General features: G+C 44.3%; 1 protein-coding gene across 2 annotated transcripts in view; it reads right to left on the reverse strand.

The window, feature by feature from the left end:
• STAB2 (stabilin 2) overlaps nucleotides 1-19,304 on the reverse strand; it is a 168,317-nt gene that overhangs the window by 120,310 nt on the left and 28,703 nt on the right. For both annotated transcript variants that reach the window (XM_086712504.1, XM_025926404.2), the window contains exons 4-8: nucleotides 16,866-16,951; nucleotides 15,456-15,525; nucleotides 7,341-7,436; nucleotides 1,590-1,715; nucleotides 522-718 (exon numbers count right to left, since the gene is read on the reverse strand). In XM_086712504.1, the coding sequence (XP_086568630.1) occupies nucleotides 522-718; nucleotides 1,590-1,715; nucleotides 7,341-7,436; nucleotides 15,456-15,525; nucleotides 16,866-16,951 (575 nt within the window). The remainder of the gene's footprint in view (nucleotides 1-521; nucleotides 719-1,589; nucleotides 1,716-7,340; nucleotides 7,437-15,455; nucleotides 15,526-16,865; nucleotides 16,952-19,304) is intronic.

A 19,304-nucleotide genomic window follows, 5' to 3' on the forward strand; every position in this document is an offset into this window, starting at 1 on the left:
GAGTTAGAGGGGCAGGGTCTCCCCCCAGAACATCCTCAGTGCTGCCTACTATCTTTCAGTGCTGCCTGACATTTTGTCAGTGCTCATCTCTTTGGGGCACAGTCTTTTGGTTCTTAGAGTCCTCTCTTGCCTTGAAAAGATATGAGAGAGAAACGGAGGATTGTAGGTGAAAGTCAATGACATATTCACTCAAGACTTGGTTAACAGTTAATTTGTTAATCGCCTTTGAGTCGTGTATATATTTTGTCTGTCACCGTCTAGGACCAGGACACAAGAGAGTGCAGGGCAGGTAAATTCTCCCTGGGGAGCTGGGAAAGTGTGAGTTCAGAAGACAGACCGGAGAAGGGACACACGGAAGTTCGTCCTGAGCACATGGAGGTGTGCCTGGAGAGGAGGCCCAAACTGAGCATCAAAATGGCAAACTGGGTCAACCTAGCAGACAAATGACACCTACGGCACGGTTTTACCTTTGGTGGCTGTCCTATTGCGAGACACCCCAGTTCCAAGCATCATGTGCTCACCTGTCCAGGACCGTCATATATGCACACTGTAGACTTTGCAGAGCAGTTTCCATAGTTCGTCTGGCAAGGGTCTACTGGTAAGCACACTCGGCCATCCCCGTGGTAGCCTTCTTGACACGTGCAACTGTGCCGATTCGGTCCCTCGTACGTGCAAAGAGCATGAGGATGGCATATTTCTTTTAAACATGGATTGATGGCTTGAGAGGCAATGACAGGATAAAAGCTCATCAAAGTTGCACAGGCAATTCATTGTTTTAAGAGAGAGAGAAACAGTTCATCTTACCCCACCTGATGCCCCCTACCTGTTGAACAGATTCATGTATGGCTGTCAGAGATTATAACTAAAAATATTGTATTGATATATTACTATGCCATGTTATGTGTGGATTTAAATATAAAATAGCATGAAAGAAAGCACTAATTCTTGTAGTATTTATATGCACTGGCCCTGTCTAAGCATTTGCCATACATTAACTCAGTTAATTCTTACAACAACTCTCTAAGAGAGGAGCCATTATTATTCTCATTTGATAGATAGGAAAATGGAAGCACAGGCAGGTTAAAGAATTTGTCCAAGGTCATGTAGTTCATAATAAGCAGATCTGGGATTTGAATGCTGGCAGCCTGACTTGAGAGTTCATGTTCAATACATAACACAACCTCTCACAAAGTGAATGAGCATGAAAAGAAAAAGAAAGGAAGGGAGGAAGGAAAGAAGGAAGGAAGGAAAGAAAGAAGGGAAGGGAGGGAGGGAAGGAAGGAAGGAAGGATAAAGAAAGAAGAAAGACAGACTGTATTTTATCCTAACATTGATATGGTTGATATAAAACTATGTGTAAGAATCTATTTATGTGCTTCGATAATAGAAGCAGAAATTGCCACTTACTGAAAAGCTACCACAGATGAACATTTTCTCGGTACTTGTTATATATTTCATTTAACTTAACACAGAGAGAAATAGAAGTATCATTGTGTTAACATTAGAAAGGTTATGAAGTTTTGTTTTTTTTTCTGTTTAGTAACCTAAACATCTCAATGAATGACTAGCAGGATCTAAATCCTACTCACGTTCACAGTATTGGCCATCGCCTTGGTAATTGGGAAGGCATTTGCATACTAGTTTTGTTTCATCTTGGCTGGAAGGTGAGCATCTGGAATTTTCTGGGCAGAGCAAGTCTGCACATTCAGGGATGGCTGCAAAGGAATATTGTTGAGGTACCTGCATTAGTAGAATAACGGATTCTGAAAAATTCAACCAATGTAATGTTCTTTGTGATTAAAAAGAGTAATTAAAAAAGACTCACTGCAACCATTCAAAAAACCCCAGAATGTAGAAAGTAAAAATTAACTCTTTCTTATTCTCATTCTTCCATTTCATTCCCAAAGTAAACAATATCAACAACCCATATACTACATTCACCTATAAATTTATTTAGATGTTTTTTTAAACAAAATGGAATCCTGTGAAAATATTTAGCAAATTGATTTTTAATTTAACAAATATTATGGAGTTATTTAAGGATCCACTGTAATCTCTAACAACTGTGTGGTGCTTCATCACATCGGGGGCACAGATGGTTGTCAGAAACTATAAGGAATCTGGCATATTATCCAATATGCAAAGCTACGAAATTGAGCTAATGTAGTTCCATGGATGCTAGTAGAAGCTATGAGATTCCTGGGTCAGAGATGAAGGACAGTTTATTGCTCACATCAAGAGTAATAGCCAGAGTGTTGGCAGTTTTGCATTAATTCTTCCAAGCCCCAAGTCCCCTGGGACAATGTAGAAAGGGTCATGAAGTGGATTTCATTTCATTACAGGGGAGGAGCCCCAATCTTAGGGAATCTAAGTTTTGTTTTATTTTTCAAGTACTAGGCAATGTATTAGTTAGGGCCCAGGCAGGAGACAGAAACCACACAATAAGGGAATGTTTTAGTGTAAAGAATTATCAATGGAAAATTACAATAATGGGGAATTGGTTCATGAGTGTTAAAAGGAATTCTAAAGAATGAAGAAATAGCAGGTATATAAAGAGCAACCTCTTTCCTAGGGTTGAGATAAATAAATACCCAAGGTAGAGCCTTCCTCTGTCCAGGACTGAGATCCAGATGTCACTGGAAAAGGCATGCCTTGGTCACTGAATGGTAGAGAAGGTGCTGAGGTGCCTTAATGGTGAGACTTGCTGGAAATCTTCCCCTTAGGGCTCTAGGGAAGGTCATCCACAAAGAGGTGCCAAGCTTCCCGGGTTCACTTAGTGCCTGGGAAGCTGCTGGCCACTGGGTGCTACCAGAACCAGAAACTAAGAAGCCACCCCCACAGAAGTGTAGTATAGTTTTGTGGCTGGGGCCAGAGCATCTTCAGGGGTCAGCTGTGTGGGAGAGGTGGGATGGCTGGCTCTCCAGATGGCCAACCCTGCAGACACCTTGGTGTGCATGGCATCGAGGAGAAGCCATACCAAACAGTGAGCACATCTCTGCATGGTGGGGCACAGGCCTGTGCTGTCTGGGGCTCCTGGCTCTACTGCTGCCACCTCAGTCAAGCACTTGACAAAGTATGCAGTGGTCAAACCCTGGAGGAAGCTGAGCCCTGCAGGAATCTATCACTGGATAAACTGTGTAGGACTGAGCAGTGGAGAAAAACCATGTTCTCTGGGGCTCTGGTGAGTGAGCTAAACCAGAAACAGGAGGAGAAAACCCTTCCTTCTTTTTAAATTTTTTTTTTTTTTCAACGTTTATTTATTTTGGGGACAGAGAGAGACAGAGCATGAACGGGGGAGGGGCAGAGAGAGAGGGAGACACAGAATCGGAAACAGGCTCCAGGCTCTGAGCCATCAGCCCAGAGCCCGACGCGGGGCTCGAACTCACGGAGCGCGAGATCGTGACCTGGCTGAAGTCGGACGCTTAACCAACTGCGCCACCCAGGCGCCCCGAAAACCCTTCCTTCTTCAGTGTCCCTCCAAAACTCTCTATTGATAAGACTTCATGTCTTGCTAGCTGGCAAGTGAGAGATATTTACAAGTTCCTCTCCATTATCACAGAGCAGGCAAAGAGGACAACTTTTGAGCTGAAAGCAAGCCATTGATAACTAGAACAGGCAGTAAGCCTGTCTATACTTCGTTCCCAAGAGACACCCTACATCTTCCAAGGCTGTTTGTGATACAAACATCCTTGAAAAGATATTGGAGTGAAGAGCAGTCAGTGTGCCACACTCAAGAGGCATGTAAATATGAGACACTCAACTGGGGATTGTCCCCAACAGTGGCTAGTTGAGCCAAACATTCATAGAGAATATTCCCCCAATTCTTTCCATAGAGTAGAATTGTTGCCAGGAAGTGGCTGCCCTTTCAAGGATTACATTTTCAACCCCTTTGCATCCAGGTGGGGTCATGTGACTACTTTCCATTGATGGAATATTGAGAGGAATTTGTATGTGTCATCTTGGATTTCATAAGCAGGGACTTTTCCGTCCTGTCTTCTTTCCATGGCTCAAAGCAGAGCACTCTGAGGTGCTATAGAATGGCAGAGGCACAAAATAGAAAAATCTGGAACTGTAATCGCCATGTAGTGGGAAGCTGGTGTCAGATTCCCACACTGGACTGTACATGAGTAAGCCAGAGGTTCCCTAAATTCTCAGGTCATAGTGTTTAGTATCTTAACTTTCTTCATGTCCCAAAAGAAATACCTACCAGGTCCATTTATGAAGTTGTTACAACCAAGGAATTCAGTAAGTGTGTCATGAGACCTTAGTAGCCATTTGAAAAAGTAATGTGGTTAATATAAAGAGAAAGATTTTTACTTCATTTTTAAATAGCCACATTTACTTGTAAATGGAATATGTGAGCTTCTTTTTTTAAAAAACATGCTTATTTATTTATTTTGAGAGACAGAGAGCACATGCATGCGTGGTTCACATCCCATGAACTGTGAGATCATGACCTGAGCCAAAATCAAGAGTTAGAGGCTCAACCGACTGAGCCACCCAGGTGCCCCTGGAATGTGTGAGCTTTTGGACACTGCCCAACTTCTTAAACCTTGGAATCAGATTGGAAACCATCACGCTTATTCCATTAGAAAGGATTTTTGCATGATACCTGCTTTTTATCTTAGCAAGCACTGAAAACACAGCTTTATAAAGATATGATATTGTTGAAAGGGATGTAGTGCTACCTAATGTTGAAATTGTGAACTAACTCAAGCTAGCATTTGTACAGTACTCTGCAGATGCATCACTGTCTCCCTCAAAAGTTTAAAATATCCCAGGGGCACCTGGGTGGCTTGTTGCTTAAGCATTCAACTTCAGTTCAGGTCATGATCTCACAGTTTGTGAGTTCGAGCCCTGCACTGGGCTCTGTGCTGACAACTCAGAGCCTGGAGCCTGCTTTGGATTCTGTGTCTCCCTCTCTCTCTCTCTGCCCCTTTCCTGCTTGTGCTCTTGCTCTCTCTCAAAAGTAAGTAAGCAAACTTAAAAAAAAAATTAAAATGTCTCCGTAACACCCTTGTGAGTTTGATGTGGTACCTTGGGGTGCCTTGGTACAGTTTTGAAACCTTTGTGTTAGGCCAGTGAATTTTTGTGTTTGTTTCTTACAGCAGCTGGCATTATCCTGACTGGTATAGGATATACCACAGTTCACTCAACCATTTTCTACTGATGAATCTTCCAGTCGTTTCCAGACAACACTGTTATGGATTTCTTGGTACATATATTCTTACCTACTGGTGCTTGTGTCTCTCTTTTTCCAGGTAAATCCCTAGAATTGGGGCCAGAGCAGCAAACTATAAGCATTATTTTAAAATTTAATGGATAAATTTCCCTCAGGTTGCAGCAATTCATCTCTCTGTTGACAGTACTGTGATTTTCCTCATACCCACAGGTGGGTATTATCTATCTTTGCAATCTATGTAACATAGTGAGCAAAAAACTAAAACCAAACCCAAACCTCCAAATCTCTGAAATACCACTTCATTATGGTTTTAAATGAACCTGTGATTCATTTGCATTTCTGCTTGGGGGTAAGCACTTTTTCTATACCTGTTGGCTAGTTTTTATTTCTTCTCCTGTGAAGTCGCTGCTCTTTGGCAAATGGCCTATGGACTTTATGTTATTAGAAAAACTTTTCTGCTCTGTGGGTTGCAAATATCTTGTGCCAGTCTATTGTTTACCTTTTGATTTGGCAGAATTATTTTGTCATTTGGAGGCAAATATGTCTATGTTCTTCATGAAGCTGGCTTCTGGACTATGTCTGCTATCTTATTAAAAAAAATCTTTGCTCATGAGTCCACTGGGCAATGACAGGAGTGGCCTTAGAAGTAGGCTGACTGAGGTCTACAAAAGGGGTTATCCTATTCATTCGAGTTTCATTCTGCTGTTGATTTGAACGGGTCATTTGAGCGTCTGCCCCCTCCAGAGGCTGTGTTTTATTCATCGTCCTTACTGTTAATAGTGCCTCAGTGATTTTCAATAAAATGAGTTGGAATTCGTTGAATTGGAATCTTGTCCAATCCTTTCATTTTATAGATCAGAAGAGTAAAATCCAGAGGATAAGTGAGGCTAGTGTCACAGGAAGAATGTCCAATTTCATAATGGATAAGCTCCAAATTCACCCTTCATTACCTGCTCTTTGATAAGTTTCCGACCATTTCTCCTTTACAGTGATATGTTAAGTTTGGCCAGTAGGGGGTGCTTGAGGGCCATTGTAGGAGAAGGCTCCTCTTGTTGCTTCCTTTGTGCAGGGTTGTGTTTCTGCTGTGTTTGCTTGCTGCTGTTGCATAGTCTGTCAGTGGTGCAAACGTGTGAGGACATTCAGTGATGCTCTGCCCCAGCCATGCACTCAGAGTATACACTCTATTGGTGGCCCTGCATCCTCAACCTGGACCTAGTGACCACCTTCTTGCAGCTTTTCCACACACGGACATTGCACACTCCAAGTCTGGCACCCACCACACCCCAACTCCCTCTGTGTGCTTGCCCACCAGGCTTGGCTCATCAGTGTCCCGGAGGGTTGTTTTTCGTGTGCCTAATGACTGTGGATCCATGCCGGCTTGGGCAAACCAGAAAACTTCTTCTCTACCCAGTGGGCTGCCACTATACCTTCTCCAAAAAGATTTGAACTCAGCCTTAGGGATGGCCACCCTTTCCAAGTTTGTCCTTCTCTGTTATGCTCGGCTGCCCTAGAGTTCACTTTGCGTTTTTGTGGCCACTCTCCTGTCATATCTTGCTAATTCTTTATATTAAACTTCCCTTGTTTCGATCACCCTGTGGTTTCTACCTCTTGCTTGGGCCCAGTATGATAGAGCATTTAAAGAATTTCAAATGATCTGAGTTCCAGCTCTTCGATTTAGTAGTTTTATGACCTCTAGTGAATCACTTAACCTTAGTGGGTCTCCGTTTCCTATGAATATGTTCTGTCCTTGAGACCTGCAACTGAGAACACACCTTACCTCCCTTACTGGGTGGCCAACTTATTACAATGACCTTGGCTGGTTTTCCAACCCTCTCTATTCTATCCTTTGCACTGTCACCAGTTTGACCTTCCTAAAGCATAGCTATGTCAGTACGTTGCTCCCAAATCTTCCATGAGTTCCACTCTTCTAGACTATCTCTTCCCTCCCCTCCCCTTCCCACTCCTCCCTTCCCCCTCCCATCCTCTCTTTTTCTTTTTTTCCCTGTCTTTTTAATTTTTGGTGTTCTCCCAGGAAAACATTTGATGGCACCTTGCCCATGTAGAGCCCCAGGATGTGACTATGTGAATACAAAGTTGAAGCACATATGTCTGTGCCTATCTGACCCAGTATAGCGTCAAGGAAAGCAGTAGTACTTACGCTTGTCACAGTTGGGGCCAGTGTACCCGGAGTAGCACTCACAGCTTCCGTCACCGTCCACCCCACCATTGCATATGCCGTGCACACAGCTGCACACTGCAGACAGAACACGGGGGTTGTTCATTACTCAATGTAGACCTCTTCCAAAGATTCTGGAGGAGTAATGCTTTGAGATAGTTTTTATTGAGAATCTGCATGATGAGAGGGGAAGAACCATAAATTTGGGGTCCCAGAGACCCTGGTTTAGATCTTGGCTTCATTTCCCTTTTATTACCTTCAATTTATTTACATATAACATGAGGGCAGTAATCCCTTCCTCATGCAATTTCTCCAGCTGGATGAGATAATGTGTTGGTGCACTGGAATGCACTGGAGTGCTTTTCTCTACTTTTAAACTAGTTACTTCATCTTTGTACACCTCAAGAAGAGAATTAACTTGTTGTTTGGTATGCGTCTGTCATATTTAACACAGAGAAGCTACCACTGGCTCAATCATTACTGGTGGTGGGGATCTACTCTCTACTAGAGTAAATCCTACTTCCTGAATGATGGGGGAAATTCAAGCATAAAAAAGAAATTTGAAAGGGCAGAGAATAACTATGCCATGATTTCTAGCTTGAAATAGCAGGCTTTTTGGCTCATTGACAGACCGTTTCAGAAATGACAAATGAGGGGGCATTTGAAATAAATAGTCAATTCCTTAGCACTCAGTTTGCAGCTCATTTGTAGCAAGATTTATTACCTGGCTGGGTTGCCAGCATCCTAGGCCCAGACCTCTGTGCAACATACTGTATTGGTTTCCTTTTGCTGCTGGAACAAATTACCTCACAACTTAATTATGACTTAAAACCACACAAATTTATTATCTTAATTAATTAAATTAATTAATTAATTCTTAATTCTCTTTTGCCATGTAACCTAACACATTTACAAGTTCCAGGGATCCGGATACGGACTTCTTTGGGGGGGCCATACTTCTGCCTATTACACATGCATTCAGTGTCAGCCAATTTCATATTAATTCAAGTGAAACATAAGAAGACCCACTTGCTTAAAAACATAACCAAATACTGGAAAAGCAAGGATTAATAAAGTATTCCAAACATCTAGTAAAAAAATCCTTTGAATTCTTGTGTCCACCTCAATCTCCTGCTTTTTGTATCCATCAGAACTATTCTCCTTCAGGTGTTTATCATGTTTTGCCTGGACTGCTGCAGTAGCATTTTACCTGGCCTTGCTGTCCAAGCTCTCACCTCTCCATTCCACCCATTTCATATGATCAGTAATGGCATCAGGTGATCTTCCCCCCAAATATCTCAGTGACTCCCAACTGATAACCAAATGAAATCTAAATCCCTCTCTTTGGCGAACAAGGCTCTGTCCAATCTAATTCCAACAACTTTACTTTTCAGTTTCCATTGCTTCCTTTTATACATCTTAGGTTCTAAGCACATGGGGACGACTCATTAGTTTATCTTCCTCCCTTTATAACACATATTGAACACCTCTCTTGTCCAGGGTGCTGTGCTTGGGATTAATGACCCAGAGATAAAAAGGGTAAAGTCCGTGCCCTCCAAGTCTAATGGCAGAGGAAGGCAGCCCATCCCAACACAGAGTGACACACACTAGGACAGATCAATGATAATGGGAGGAAGAGATGGGTGGGCTGGCCTAGGAGAGACATGCCTCCTGCATCTCACACCTCCATGACTTAGCCTCCAACATGCTCTCTTTTGCATGCCAACGGAAATCCCCGAGTGGCTCTGCAGCTTCTGTCACGACTGCTGACCCTTGCTGCTGACTTTGTTTGACCAATGATGGTAGTAGGCTCTCAGGCATAGACAGTCTGGTGTGATAGTGGACCAGGTTTAAAGTTGGTAGTTACAGTAGGGTGTGGTAGGGGACAAGGTACAAAGAAGGTGCTGTTGGAGCCCAGAGAAGCAGATTCTGCATTGGGACCACTGAGTGGCACCACAGAGGTGGGGGCTTTGGTTGGCCTTGAAGGGTGAGCAGCTCCCCGACTCACAGTGACCAGGAGAGGCAGCTATCGGGTTATTTTTATTGTTGCCCATTGTCATTGTTCATTTCTCTGTCCAGATGTGATTTCTCAGTGGCTTAGTTTCTGTGTCTTGTTCCAGCATGGATATAGCAAGTCATCGATGGTGATATTCCGTGAAATTGTCTGTGCTCAGTGGGGCAGCACCACAGCCTAGCTGGGAGCAAAAAGGCTGACCGCCAACAGCTGTCAGGGCCGCTTTTTCTTTCTCAGTGTGTGCATTTTTTTTCTTCTATTAGACGGGAATCTCTTGGAAGCCCTCACCCCCTCTCTGTATTTACCTACAACATTTTTTGTGGGTGCTTTATAACCATACCAATAACTGTACAACTAGATTATCAACAAAGACAACATCCTGCAGGACCAGGATTCAGCTGAGGAGGGGAGAAAGGATATAGGGAGAGAAGCGGGAGGCAGGGCAGAAGGTGGGGAGCATGAGACAGGGTAGCTCAAGTGCAGAGCTGGATCCTGCCTTTCTTTGGTATTTTTTTAATAACTTTATTTTAATATTTTAATAACTATTTATTTTAATAAATATTTTAAAATTTTAATAACTTTATTTTTAAAGTTTATTTATTTATGTCGACAGAGATAGAGCATGAGCAGGAGAGGGGCAGAGAGAGGGACAGAGAATCCCAAGCAGGCTCCACACTGGCAGTGCAGAGCCCAACATGGGCCTCAAACCCACAAACTGTGAGATCATGACCTGAGCCAAAACCAAGAGTTGGACATTTAACTGACTGAGCCACCCTGGCGCCCCTTGATTACTGAGTTTTTGATGCCCATTTAAATTTGGCACCTGAGGCATGTCCCTCCCTCAGCTCACTGTAGAACGGGCCCTGCACTTCCCTCTGTTGAGCACTTACTACCCATCAGGCATTTTGCCACTTGCTTTACTAGCATTATCTCATCTGATGCTAGCCTCACCCTGTGAGGTGGGGCTCATTAACTTTGAATTACGTACGAAAAATGGGAGACACCTAGCTCAACTATTCATTCAGATAATGTGAACTTTTGAATCAGATTTGGAATCATCATCCTCACTTCAAAAACTGATTTGCCATCCTTTCTATTTTAACAGAGCACTTTGATGTTCACCTACGGCTGTAGCTGTTGGAAGAGGAGTTCCAGAGAGAAGTCAAATTGGTCACGGAGGTAACTGGGGTGTGGAGGGAGGTGTACTATGTCTCAGTAGAGAAGGCTCAATTCAATTCAATTACAAAATATCTACCCAGGGGCACCTGGGTGGCTCAGTCGGTTAAGCATCCAACTCTTGATGTTGGCTCAGGTCATGATCTCACGGTTTGTGAATTCGAGCCCACGTTGGGTTCTGTGCTGACAGCATGGAGCTTGCCTGGGAGTCTCTCTCTCCCTCTCTCTCTGCCCCTCCCGACCTCTCTCTCAAAATAAATAAACATTTTAAAAAAAAGTCATCTCTTTCATTAAAAAAAAAACAAAACAAAGTTATCTACCCAGCTCCTACCTAGAGGCAGTCACCGTAGGAGTTACTGGATATATGAATATGAGTAGTTCACAATACCTAAACTCAAGGACTCACAGTGCAGTGGGGAAGCTGGACTAAGAGGTTCAAGGTCTTGAGTGTCATGTAGCCAGTGGAAGAGGGCGAGGAGGCAGAAGGCGGAGTTGAATGTAACTCAGCCCAGGCTCCGAACTTAGATGCTAACTGCTAAAGCTGTCCTTGTCACTTAGCTTCCCTCTGGGCTACATGCTGTGAGCTTCTCCCTGTGTCCTGTCTTCTGGTATAGACTCTGTACTGGATTAACTGACCAGGCAAGGACAGCCTTGGGGAATGTCTGATACACATTGCAGGGTCACCAGCCATTGCCAAGAAAGTGTCCCTGGGAAGGAGAAGTGAGTGGTGGAGGGATTCTGATATGTCTTTTAAAGAGTCCTTGGAATTTTTTGAACTGGTGTCAGCAAATCTTTAGAGACATGAAAAAACTTGGGGTGTGTGACTTTAAAGGTGTCGAAATTCTGGCCATTTGGGTCAGAGGGACTGTGCCTGAAGCCCTCAGTGCTATGCCACTTGGCAGAGTGAGCTGCTAGCTCTCCTGTGTTCCTGTAGCATCCTGTTACAGATCACAATTGTCACCTGCATTTCCAGCTCCTTGGTGAATCTGTCTCCTCTTTAGAATATCATTGTCAGGGGTCTAATGCATGGTAGATCTCACCAGGGGCAGAACAGTGCCGTGTTTGGGCACCCAGGCTCTGGAGTCAGATATTTGGAGCCAAATTCTGCTTCTGTCCCTGAAATAGCTGCTTGACCTTGAGAAACCTGCTTCTTTCTCCATAAAATGAGGAACCCAGCTCGCACAGTTGTGGGAATCCAGAGAGACCATCGCATGTCAAACTTTGCACACTGCCTGGTGCATAGCAGGTGCTCCACAAATGCTAGCTGCTGCTATGACCGTGACACAGCTGTGGGAACAATCTGAGGGTTATGTTGGAGAAAGTGGACTTTGCAATCTGCCCTAACCAGGAGAGAGGCACACAGCAGGCTAGGGAATTGGCAGCGGAGATAAAAATCCTCGGCTGATGTGACTCTAAATCATTTCTAAACTAATCAACAGCAGGATAGGAGAGGGTTCTGGCAGCAGGTTAAAGTCAGTGTTAAAAATAAACTGTGGCTAATAGAGCTGTCCTACTTACAGACAGAGCTGCCACCGCTATGAGACCAGTGCCTCACTGGATGAAACAACACTGGCACCCAGCGGAGGCCCAGCTGAGAAAGTTTGTAAGTTGCTCTTGTCCTGATTAATGGAAAAGGACCAGCCATCACTGAGCCAGCCATCCATCCATCCATCCATCCATCCATCCATCCATCTATCCATCCATCCATCCATCCATGGCTTGCTTACCATTGGACTGATTTTGTCCTCACTGCCTATGTGCTTCCATTGAGTGAGTGTTTGTGACCTGCTGCTTAGGGCTTTGCTACACTGTCAGTCCCACAGGCAGGTGTTATTATTCCTGTTTTATAGATGAAGAAGGCTTTGGGAGGTTAAATAGCTTGCCCTGAGTCACACAGCAGCTTGGGGTGGTTTCAAACTCATGACAGTCATATTTCAAAGCCTGATCTCTTAACCATTATGTTCTGGAGCTGCACCATACAATATGGTGGAGACTAGCCACGTGTGGCATATGCGGCTATCTAAATTTATTTATTTTTCTTTATATAATATGTATGTGTGTTATATATATAATGCACATATGTATACATATTTAAATATTTATTTATTTTGAGAAGGAGGGGGAGGGGGCAGAGAGACAGGGGGACAGAGGATGTGAAGTGGGCTCTGGGCTGGCAGCAGCAAGCCTGATTCAGGTTTGCTCACAAATTAGGAGATCATGACCTGAGCTAAAGTCTGATGCTCAACCAACTGAGTCCCCCAGGCAGCCCATGGCTATTCAAATCTCAATTAAATGACATGAACTAGGATTTAAAACTCAGTTCTTCGTTGCACTAGCTGTATTTCAGGTGCTCAGTGGCCATGTATGTCCAACACCTGCTTGGATGGTGCAGATTCAGGACATTCCATTATCTCCAAAGTTCTATTGATTGGAACCTAGAGCTTGGACTTTTTTTCCCTGAGCGTCAGGTTAGGTTCCTGATCCACCTCCCTTTGTTTCTCCCGCTTATTTGCCCTCCCTCCCTCCACAGCACAAACAGGTGTGAAGGCAGGACACTTTCTTTAGAAGTGTTTAGAATTTCCTTGTATCAGCAACCAGCACCAACTCTTGGAGGCACCATGGACTCATCTTCTTTCCAAATTTTCACCCCCAAACTGTACTTGGCTTTCTTGGTTAAGTAAACAGTGTTGGATGCTATTTTTTTTCCTTTCCGTTTCAATATTTATTTAAAATATGTGATTCAGATCCTAGTATTATGGTAAGGAAGGGCCAATTTGGGAGACATGTCCCTTAATATAATATATAATGTTAAAAACACACTGAATACCAACGTCTGTTTTAAATTCATTTTTGCCAACACTTTATGAAATAATCTATGGAGAGTGGTCGGTGAACAAAAACATAAGATTGGGGGCCACTAGGAACTAATAGGTATTAATAATTGCTAACATATATTGTGCACTGATTATCTCACTAAATCCTCATAATAACACTGAAGGAGACAGTATTGTTTCTATTTTTACAGATGAAGACAAAGAGAATGTGCTTAGGAAACAAAGTTCTCACAATTAGAAGCCCTAGGCTGAAGCCAGTCTGAGTGTAAAGCCAAGGCTCTAATTATCTCTATATGCTGCCTCTCAAAATCAAGTTTGTGGGTCAGGACAACGTGGTTGGAGTGAATTGGATCATTCATTCATTCATTCATTCACTCATTTATACACTCCTTCAATCACTCATCAGGCAGCACTGTGGGAGGTACTGGAGATAAAGACAAGTCCTGCCTTCAAGGAACCATGGATTAGAAGGAGACAATACCTCTGGTGCGTCAGGTCAAAGTTATTACGCAGTGCAAATGTATGGGGATGAGATGTCTATGTATGTGCATAGGTTTTCTTGCAAAAAATATTTGAATCAAAGCCGTGTCTACTAAATTTGACTTTTCCATAAAGGCCAGAACCAAGGTGGTGTTGGAGAAAGGCTACATGACATATCCTTTTTGGGAGGCTCTGAATCCAGCAGACACGGTCCCTTCCATGCCCACGTTCTCTAAGCCTTACTAATTCTGTGCATTGCGGCCAACTTCCAGTAAGGCCTGTGAGCCCTTCCTAGGAAGGCTGCTCTGCCCAAATGCCCACTGGGGGCTGGTTTTTTGGTTTTTGTCTTTCTTAGAGAGAGCAAGTGGAGGAGGACAGAGAGAGAGAGAGAGAGAGAGGGAGAGAGAGAATCCCAAGCAGGCTCTGTGCTGAGCTTGGAACCTGACTGGACGCTCGATCTCACAACCTTGAGATCACGACCTGAGCTGAAATCAAGAGGCAGACGTGTAACCGACTGAGCCACCCAGGTGCCCCATGCTGGAATCAGTTTGTTATCTTGTCTTTCCTGGCTTCTAGAGGCTGCCCACGTTGCTTGGCTTATGGCCCCCTTTCATGTTCAAAGCCAGCAAAGGCTGGTGGAGTTTTCCTTACTTCTCATCTGACACTATACCTTCTGTGTTCTTCTGTGTTCTTCCTCCACATTTAAGGACCTTTGTGTACAGTGGGCCCGCCCGGATAATCCAGGAAAATCTCTCTATTTCTGCAAACATAAGTCCCCTTGCCATGTAAGGTAACACATTCCTTGGTCCAAGGAATTAGTTGTGGACACTTTGCGGAAGCCATCAGTCTGCCTACCATGCTGCGGTTCCTGCTCCCCTCTGGTGGGATGACTCTCAGATGACTATTCTACACTGACGCCCCCGTTCCCCCAGGGCATTAATCTCTAAGCATCCACACTTGTATGGCTTGATGGGACACACCCTTTGTTTCCCCCGTGCCATTTTCTTAGTGTTTCCGGGGTCACCTGACAAATCTGCTACCTTGTCTCAGAGTCCACTTCCGGGGGGCGGGGACCAAGAGAGTGGACAAGCCAGCGTCAGTTATGTTTGTTTGTTTGTTTGTTTAATTTGCAAGATGGAGCCCACAATCCTCGGTCACCTCAGGTATTTGAGAACTCCCCAAAAGGAAGGGACAGAGTGTGGTGAGGCCCATCTTGGAAGAAGAGGCTCCTGGGGAGAAGGTCTGTGCTGAGACCAGGACCCAGAAAGACCTCCAGGGCAAGTAACAGGTGGATGTTGGATCCTGGAACCTGGAGAGAGGAAACCATATGTTGCCAAGTTTGCCAGAAGGCATCTCTGGCGAGGGGTCCCCGAAAACCACAGAAAACACTGTCTCTCTTTTCAAAGACTGCATTTTTGTCCACTCTTGGTGTTGCCTGTGTAGACTTAGTTCTGCATAACTGTTTGATGCTTCCCCCCAGTCCTCCCTAAGAATAGCCTCTCTGAGGCCACCTGACATATCCTTCAGCTGCATAAGCCATGTTTGACCTTCAGCCTTTACAAATGCATTTGATTACACAAAAATCAGACATACCTGCTGAGCAGCTGGGTCCAAATACATTGTCATCCGTGCAGGTTTCACAGGCTGCTCCCCCAAACCCGTCCTGCGGAACACCCAGACAGATGGCGTGAGACCCAAGTGATCTATGTCCCGGGAAGCCTGGATCTCTCACTGATGCTCTGGTCAACATTTGTTTCTCGACTGTATCTTCCATCTGTGCTTTCCTGAAGCTCCTTCTTTCTATTTCTGCCTTTATTCTTTGCTGGTTTTATGTTATAACATGAAGACTAATCCCTGCCTCACTTTTCACTAAGAGTCTGGAGAGCTTCCGAAGGGAACTGCTTTGTTAGCCCAGAGATACAACCAGAGGGTAAATGCTAACAGCCTCATCGTTAATTTCACTCAAGAGTGAAATGAAAACTCTTTCAGTTTTGCATTTCTTTTCTTGTCTTTTTTTTCTTTCTTTATTTATTTCTGACAGAGACAGAGAGAAAGAGAGAGAGAGCATGTGCATGAGTGGGGAAGAGGCAGAGAGGGAGGAAGAGAATCTCAAGCAGGCTCTGTGCTGAGAGGGCAGAGCCTGATTCGGGGCTCGAACTCACGAACTGTGAGATCATGACCTGAGATGAAATCAAGAGTCAGGCATTTTACCGCTTTACCGAGCCACTTAGGCCCCCCAAGTTTTGCATTTCTGAAGACAGTTGAGGTCCATCCCTTTCGGAGGAACTTCTTTGTATTTAAATTATCTAAGGCTTGCAGTTCACAGCATGTCACTTTCATGGGACAACAAAAGACTTTCTTCTCTTAGACCCAGTGACCACAGAGTAGTTTGCCAATAGTGGCGATTATTGTTTTTTAAAATTTTTTTAATGTTTATTTTATTTTTTAGAGAGAGAGAGAGACATAACATGAGCAGGGGAGGGGCAGACACACACACACACACACACACACACACACACACACACACACACAGAATCTGAAGCAGGCTCCAGGCTCTGAGCTGTCAGCACAGAGCTGGATGCAGATCTCAAACCCATGAACCGTGAGATCATGACCTGAGCCAAAGTCAGACGATTAACCGACTGAGCCACCCACCCAGGCGCCCCAATAGTGGTGATTATTAACAGGAACAAAGACAGTAATTTATACAGCTCTGTAGAGGCCCACAAAATATTTTCACATAGATGATCTCACTTCACTTTTTCAACAGATGTAATTACATAGGTGTGTTTTTCAAACCCATTTTATAGATGGATGCACTTAAGGCCGAGCAGTGAACTGACTCTCTCAAAGGTCTCCAGCCCCTAAGAGGTCATTTTATTGCTGATCGTATACTCTTTTCACGAACCTCGCTATTTCTTAGAGACCCCACTTGTTGTACAGGTGTTCAAGGAGGGACCACGGGAAAGGAGAAGGGGGAGGAGACCACGTCTCTGATCTTACCTGGCAGGAGCAGCTTCCGTTTCCTTCCATGCCTTCCGCACAACTGCCCCTGCCATTGCAGGGGGACCGGGCACCTCCCGGGCACTCTAGGGAATGAAAGGTCTCAGATTCACTCGTTTGTGACCGCACAAAGCATTCTGCATGGAAGCAGTAAGCACCTACTGTGTGCCAGGTCCTGTGCTAGTGGCCAGGGATAAGGAATAATTAAAACTCCTGTTGGCATCATCCAGTCTCACACAAAGGAGTATGAATCACAATGTAGTCAGGTGCTGTGATAGAAGGCACTGGACTATCTACTACTTCTTGAGCATTTGCTATCCTTTAGGCTTTTTAATTTTTATACTTTATAATTTTCTTTTTTTAATGTTTATTTATTTTTGAGAGAGAGAGAGAGAGAGAGAGACAGTGCAAGCAGGGAAGGGGCAAAGAGAGAGGGAGACACAGAATCTGAATCAGGCTCAGGGCTCTGAGCTGTCAACAACAGAGCTCGATGTGGGGCTCGAAACCATGAACCGTGAGATCATGACCTGAGCTGAAGTCAGACGCTTAACCGACTGAGCGTGCCCCAATACTTTATAATTTTTTAGTTAAATTATTCCCACTGAAACCTTCAGGTGGTGCTCTTGGTGCTGATTAGCAGATGAAGAGACTGAAGTTCAGAGAGGCCATGTACCTTGCCCCAGGTTTCCCACTTTATAAGTTGCAAAGCTGGGACTGTAGTTCAGCCCTCAGCAGGACTCTAAAGCCAGGCCTGTTACTCAGGGCTCTACACAGGGCACTGAGGGAGCCCAGAGATGAGAGCTATCGATCCTGCCTTGAGAAGTCTGGGAGACATCCTTGAGGAGGAATCATTCAAGCTGGGGTTTTGAAGGTTTAGTAGGAGTTGGCCGTGCTTAAATGACCTTCTGAAGGGCATTTCAGAAACAGAACAGGAAGTACCAAGCTTCAGGGTTGTAAAAGGGCACAACCTATTCTGGGAATAATATAAAGTTTATTGGGGCTGGAGCTTGGTAGTTGGGGTTTGGGAGAAGTGGTGGTTGATGAGGGTTAATAGGAGGTTGGTGCCAATCAAGGAAATGCTTCGTATGGCAAAAGAATTTTGATTTCACTCACAAGCTAATTCCAAACAAGCATGGATTTTGCACGTTTGGGCTATACTGGACCTGAATTGGAGCTTTTCTAGACATTAGAGGATTTCAGTCATTGACTAATCATTCAGGGAATACCTACTATGTGCCAAGCATTATATTACATGTTGGTGGGGAGGGACATTTAGCTAGAAAGTCAGATACTGCAATGCCCAAAATCAAATAGAGGATTTAAAGTAATGGGAAGTGACAGAAGGTACTGCTGTAATGAGGTAGAAAAGCTTTTTCTTTCTTTCTTTCATTCTTTCTTTCATATTTTTAAGTTTGAGAGAGAGAGAGAGAGCGAGAGAGAGAGAGCGCGCTCAAGTGGGATAGGGGCAGAGAGAAAGGGGAGAGAGAATCCCAAGCAGGCTCCACTCTGTCAGCGTGGATCCTGATGTGGGGCTCAAACTCACGAACCGTGAGATCATGACCTGAGCCGAAACCAAGAGACGGACGTTTACCTGACTGAGCCACCAGACGCCCCTCTTTTTCTTTTTATACTTGCCATTGTTCTGCACCTTGAGTGCTGAGTCAGCATGGATTTACCGTCAGTTTGGGTGAGTCTGACCATTAAAATAAGTGGTCTGGACCAGCCAACACCGAGCAGAAATCATGCAATGGTCATGAAATGTGTTTGTGTGAAAGAGGCAGGATCAAATATTATCCCAAATTAAAGTTGGCAGGACAAATGCTTTCCACAAACTAGCAAATGACATGGGGTTCTAGATAATAATAAAGGATGAACGTATTTACTGGTCAAAGTAATCCTCTGAGGTTAAGTCCTATCTTTTGCCCTGTTTTCTAGATAAAGAAACTGAGGCACAGGGTAGTAGAGTGGGCTTGCCTAGAGTTACCCAGCTGGTAAGGAAGGGTAATGAGGGACTCACCCCTCCTGCACCTGCACTTTCCAGCCCTCCCTCCTCTCCAACCCCGACTGACAAAGCCCACAACCTTGCTCTGCCATGTATCTTCCAAGAAATCAGCATCCATAGAAAATGAAAAACGGTTCTTGGAAAGAGACTTTCACTAGGTTAGTTCTTTAAAGGAACATTTATAGGGGTGCCTGGGTGGCTCATTCGGTGAAGCGTCGGACTCTTGATTTCAGCTCCAGTCATGATCTCACAGTTAATGGGTTTGAGCCCCGCATTGGGCTCCATGCTGACAGTGCAGAGCCTGCTTGGGATTCTATCTCCCTCTCTTTGCCCCTCCCCCCCCCTCTCTCTTTCTCTCAATAAATAAATAAATAAACTTAAAACATAAAAGAGCAGTGGTACTTGTAGGTATGGGGAGATGAAAGAGTGTAGTTTCA

The sequence above is a fragment of the Puma concolor genome, chromosome B4, assembly GCF_028749965.1.
Source record: "Puma concolor isolate L17-30 chromosome B4, mPumCon1.1.hap2, whole genome shotgun sequence".
NCBI classification, from domain to species: Eukaryota; Metazoa; Chordata; class Mammalia; order Carnivora; family Felidae; genus Puma; species Puma concolor.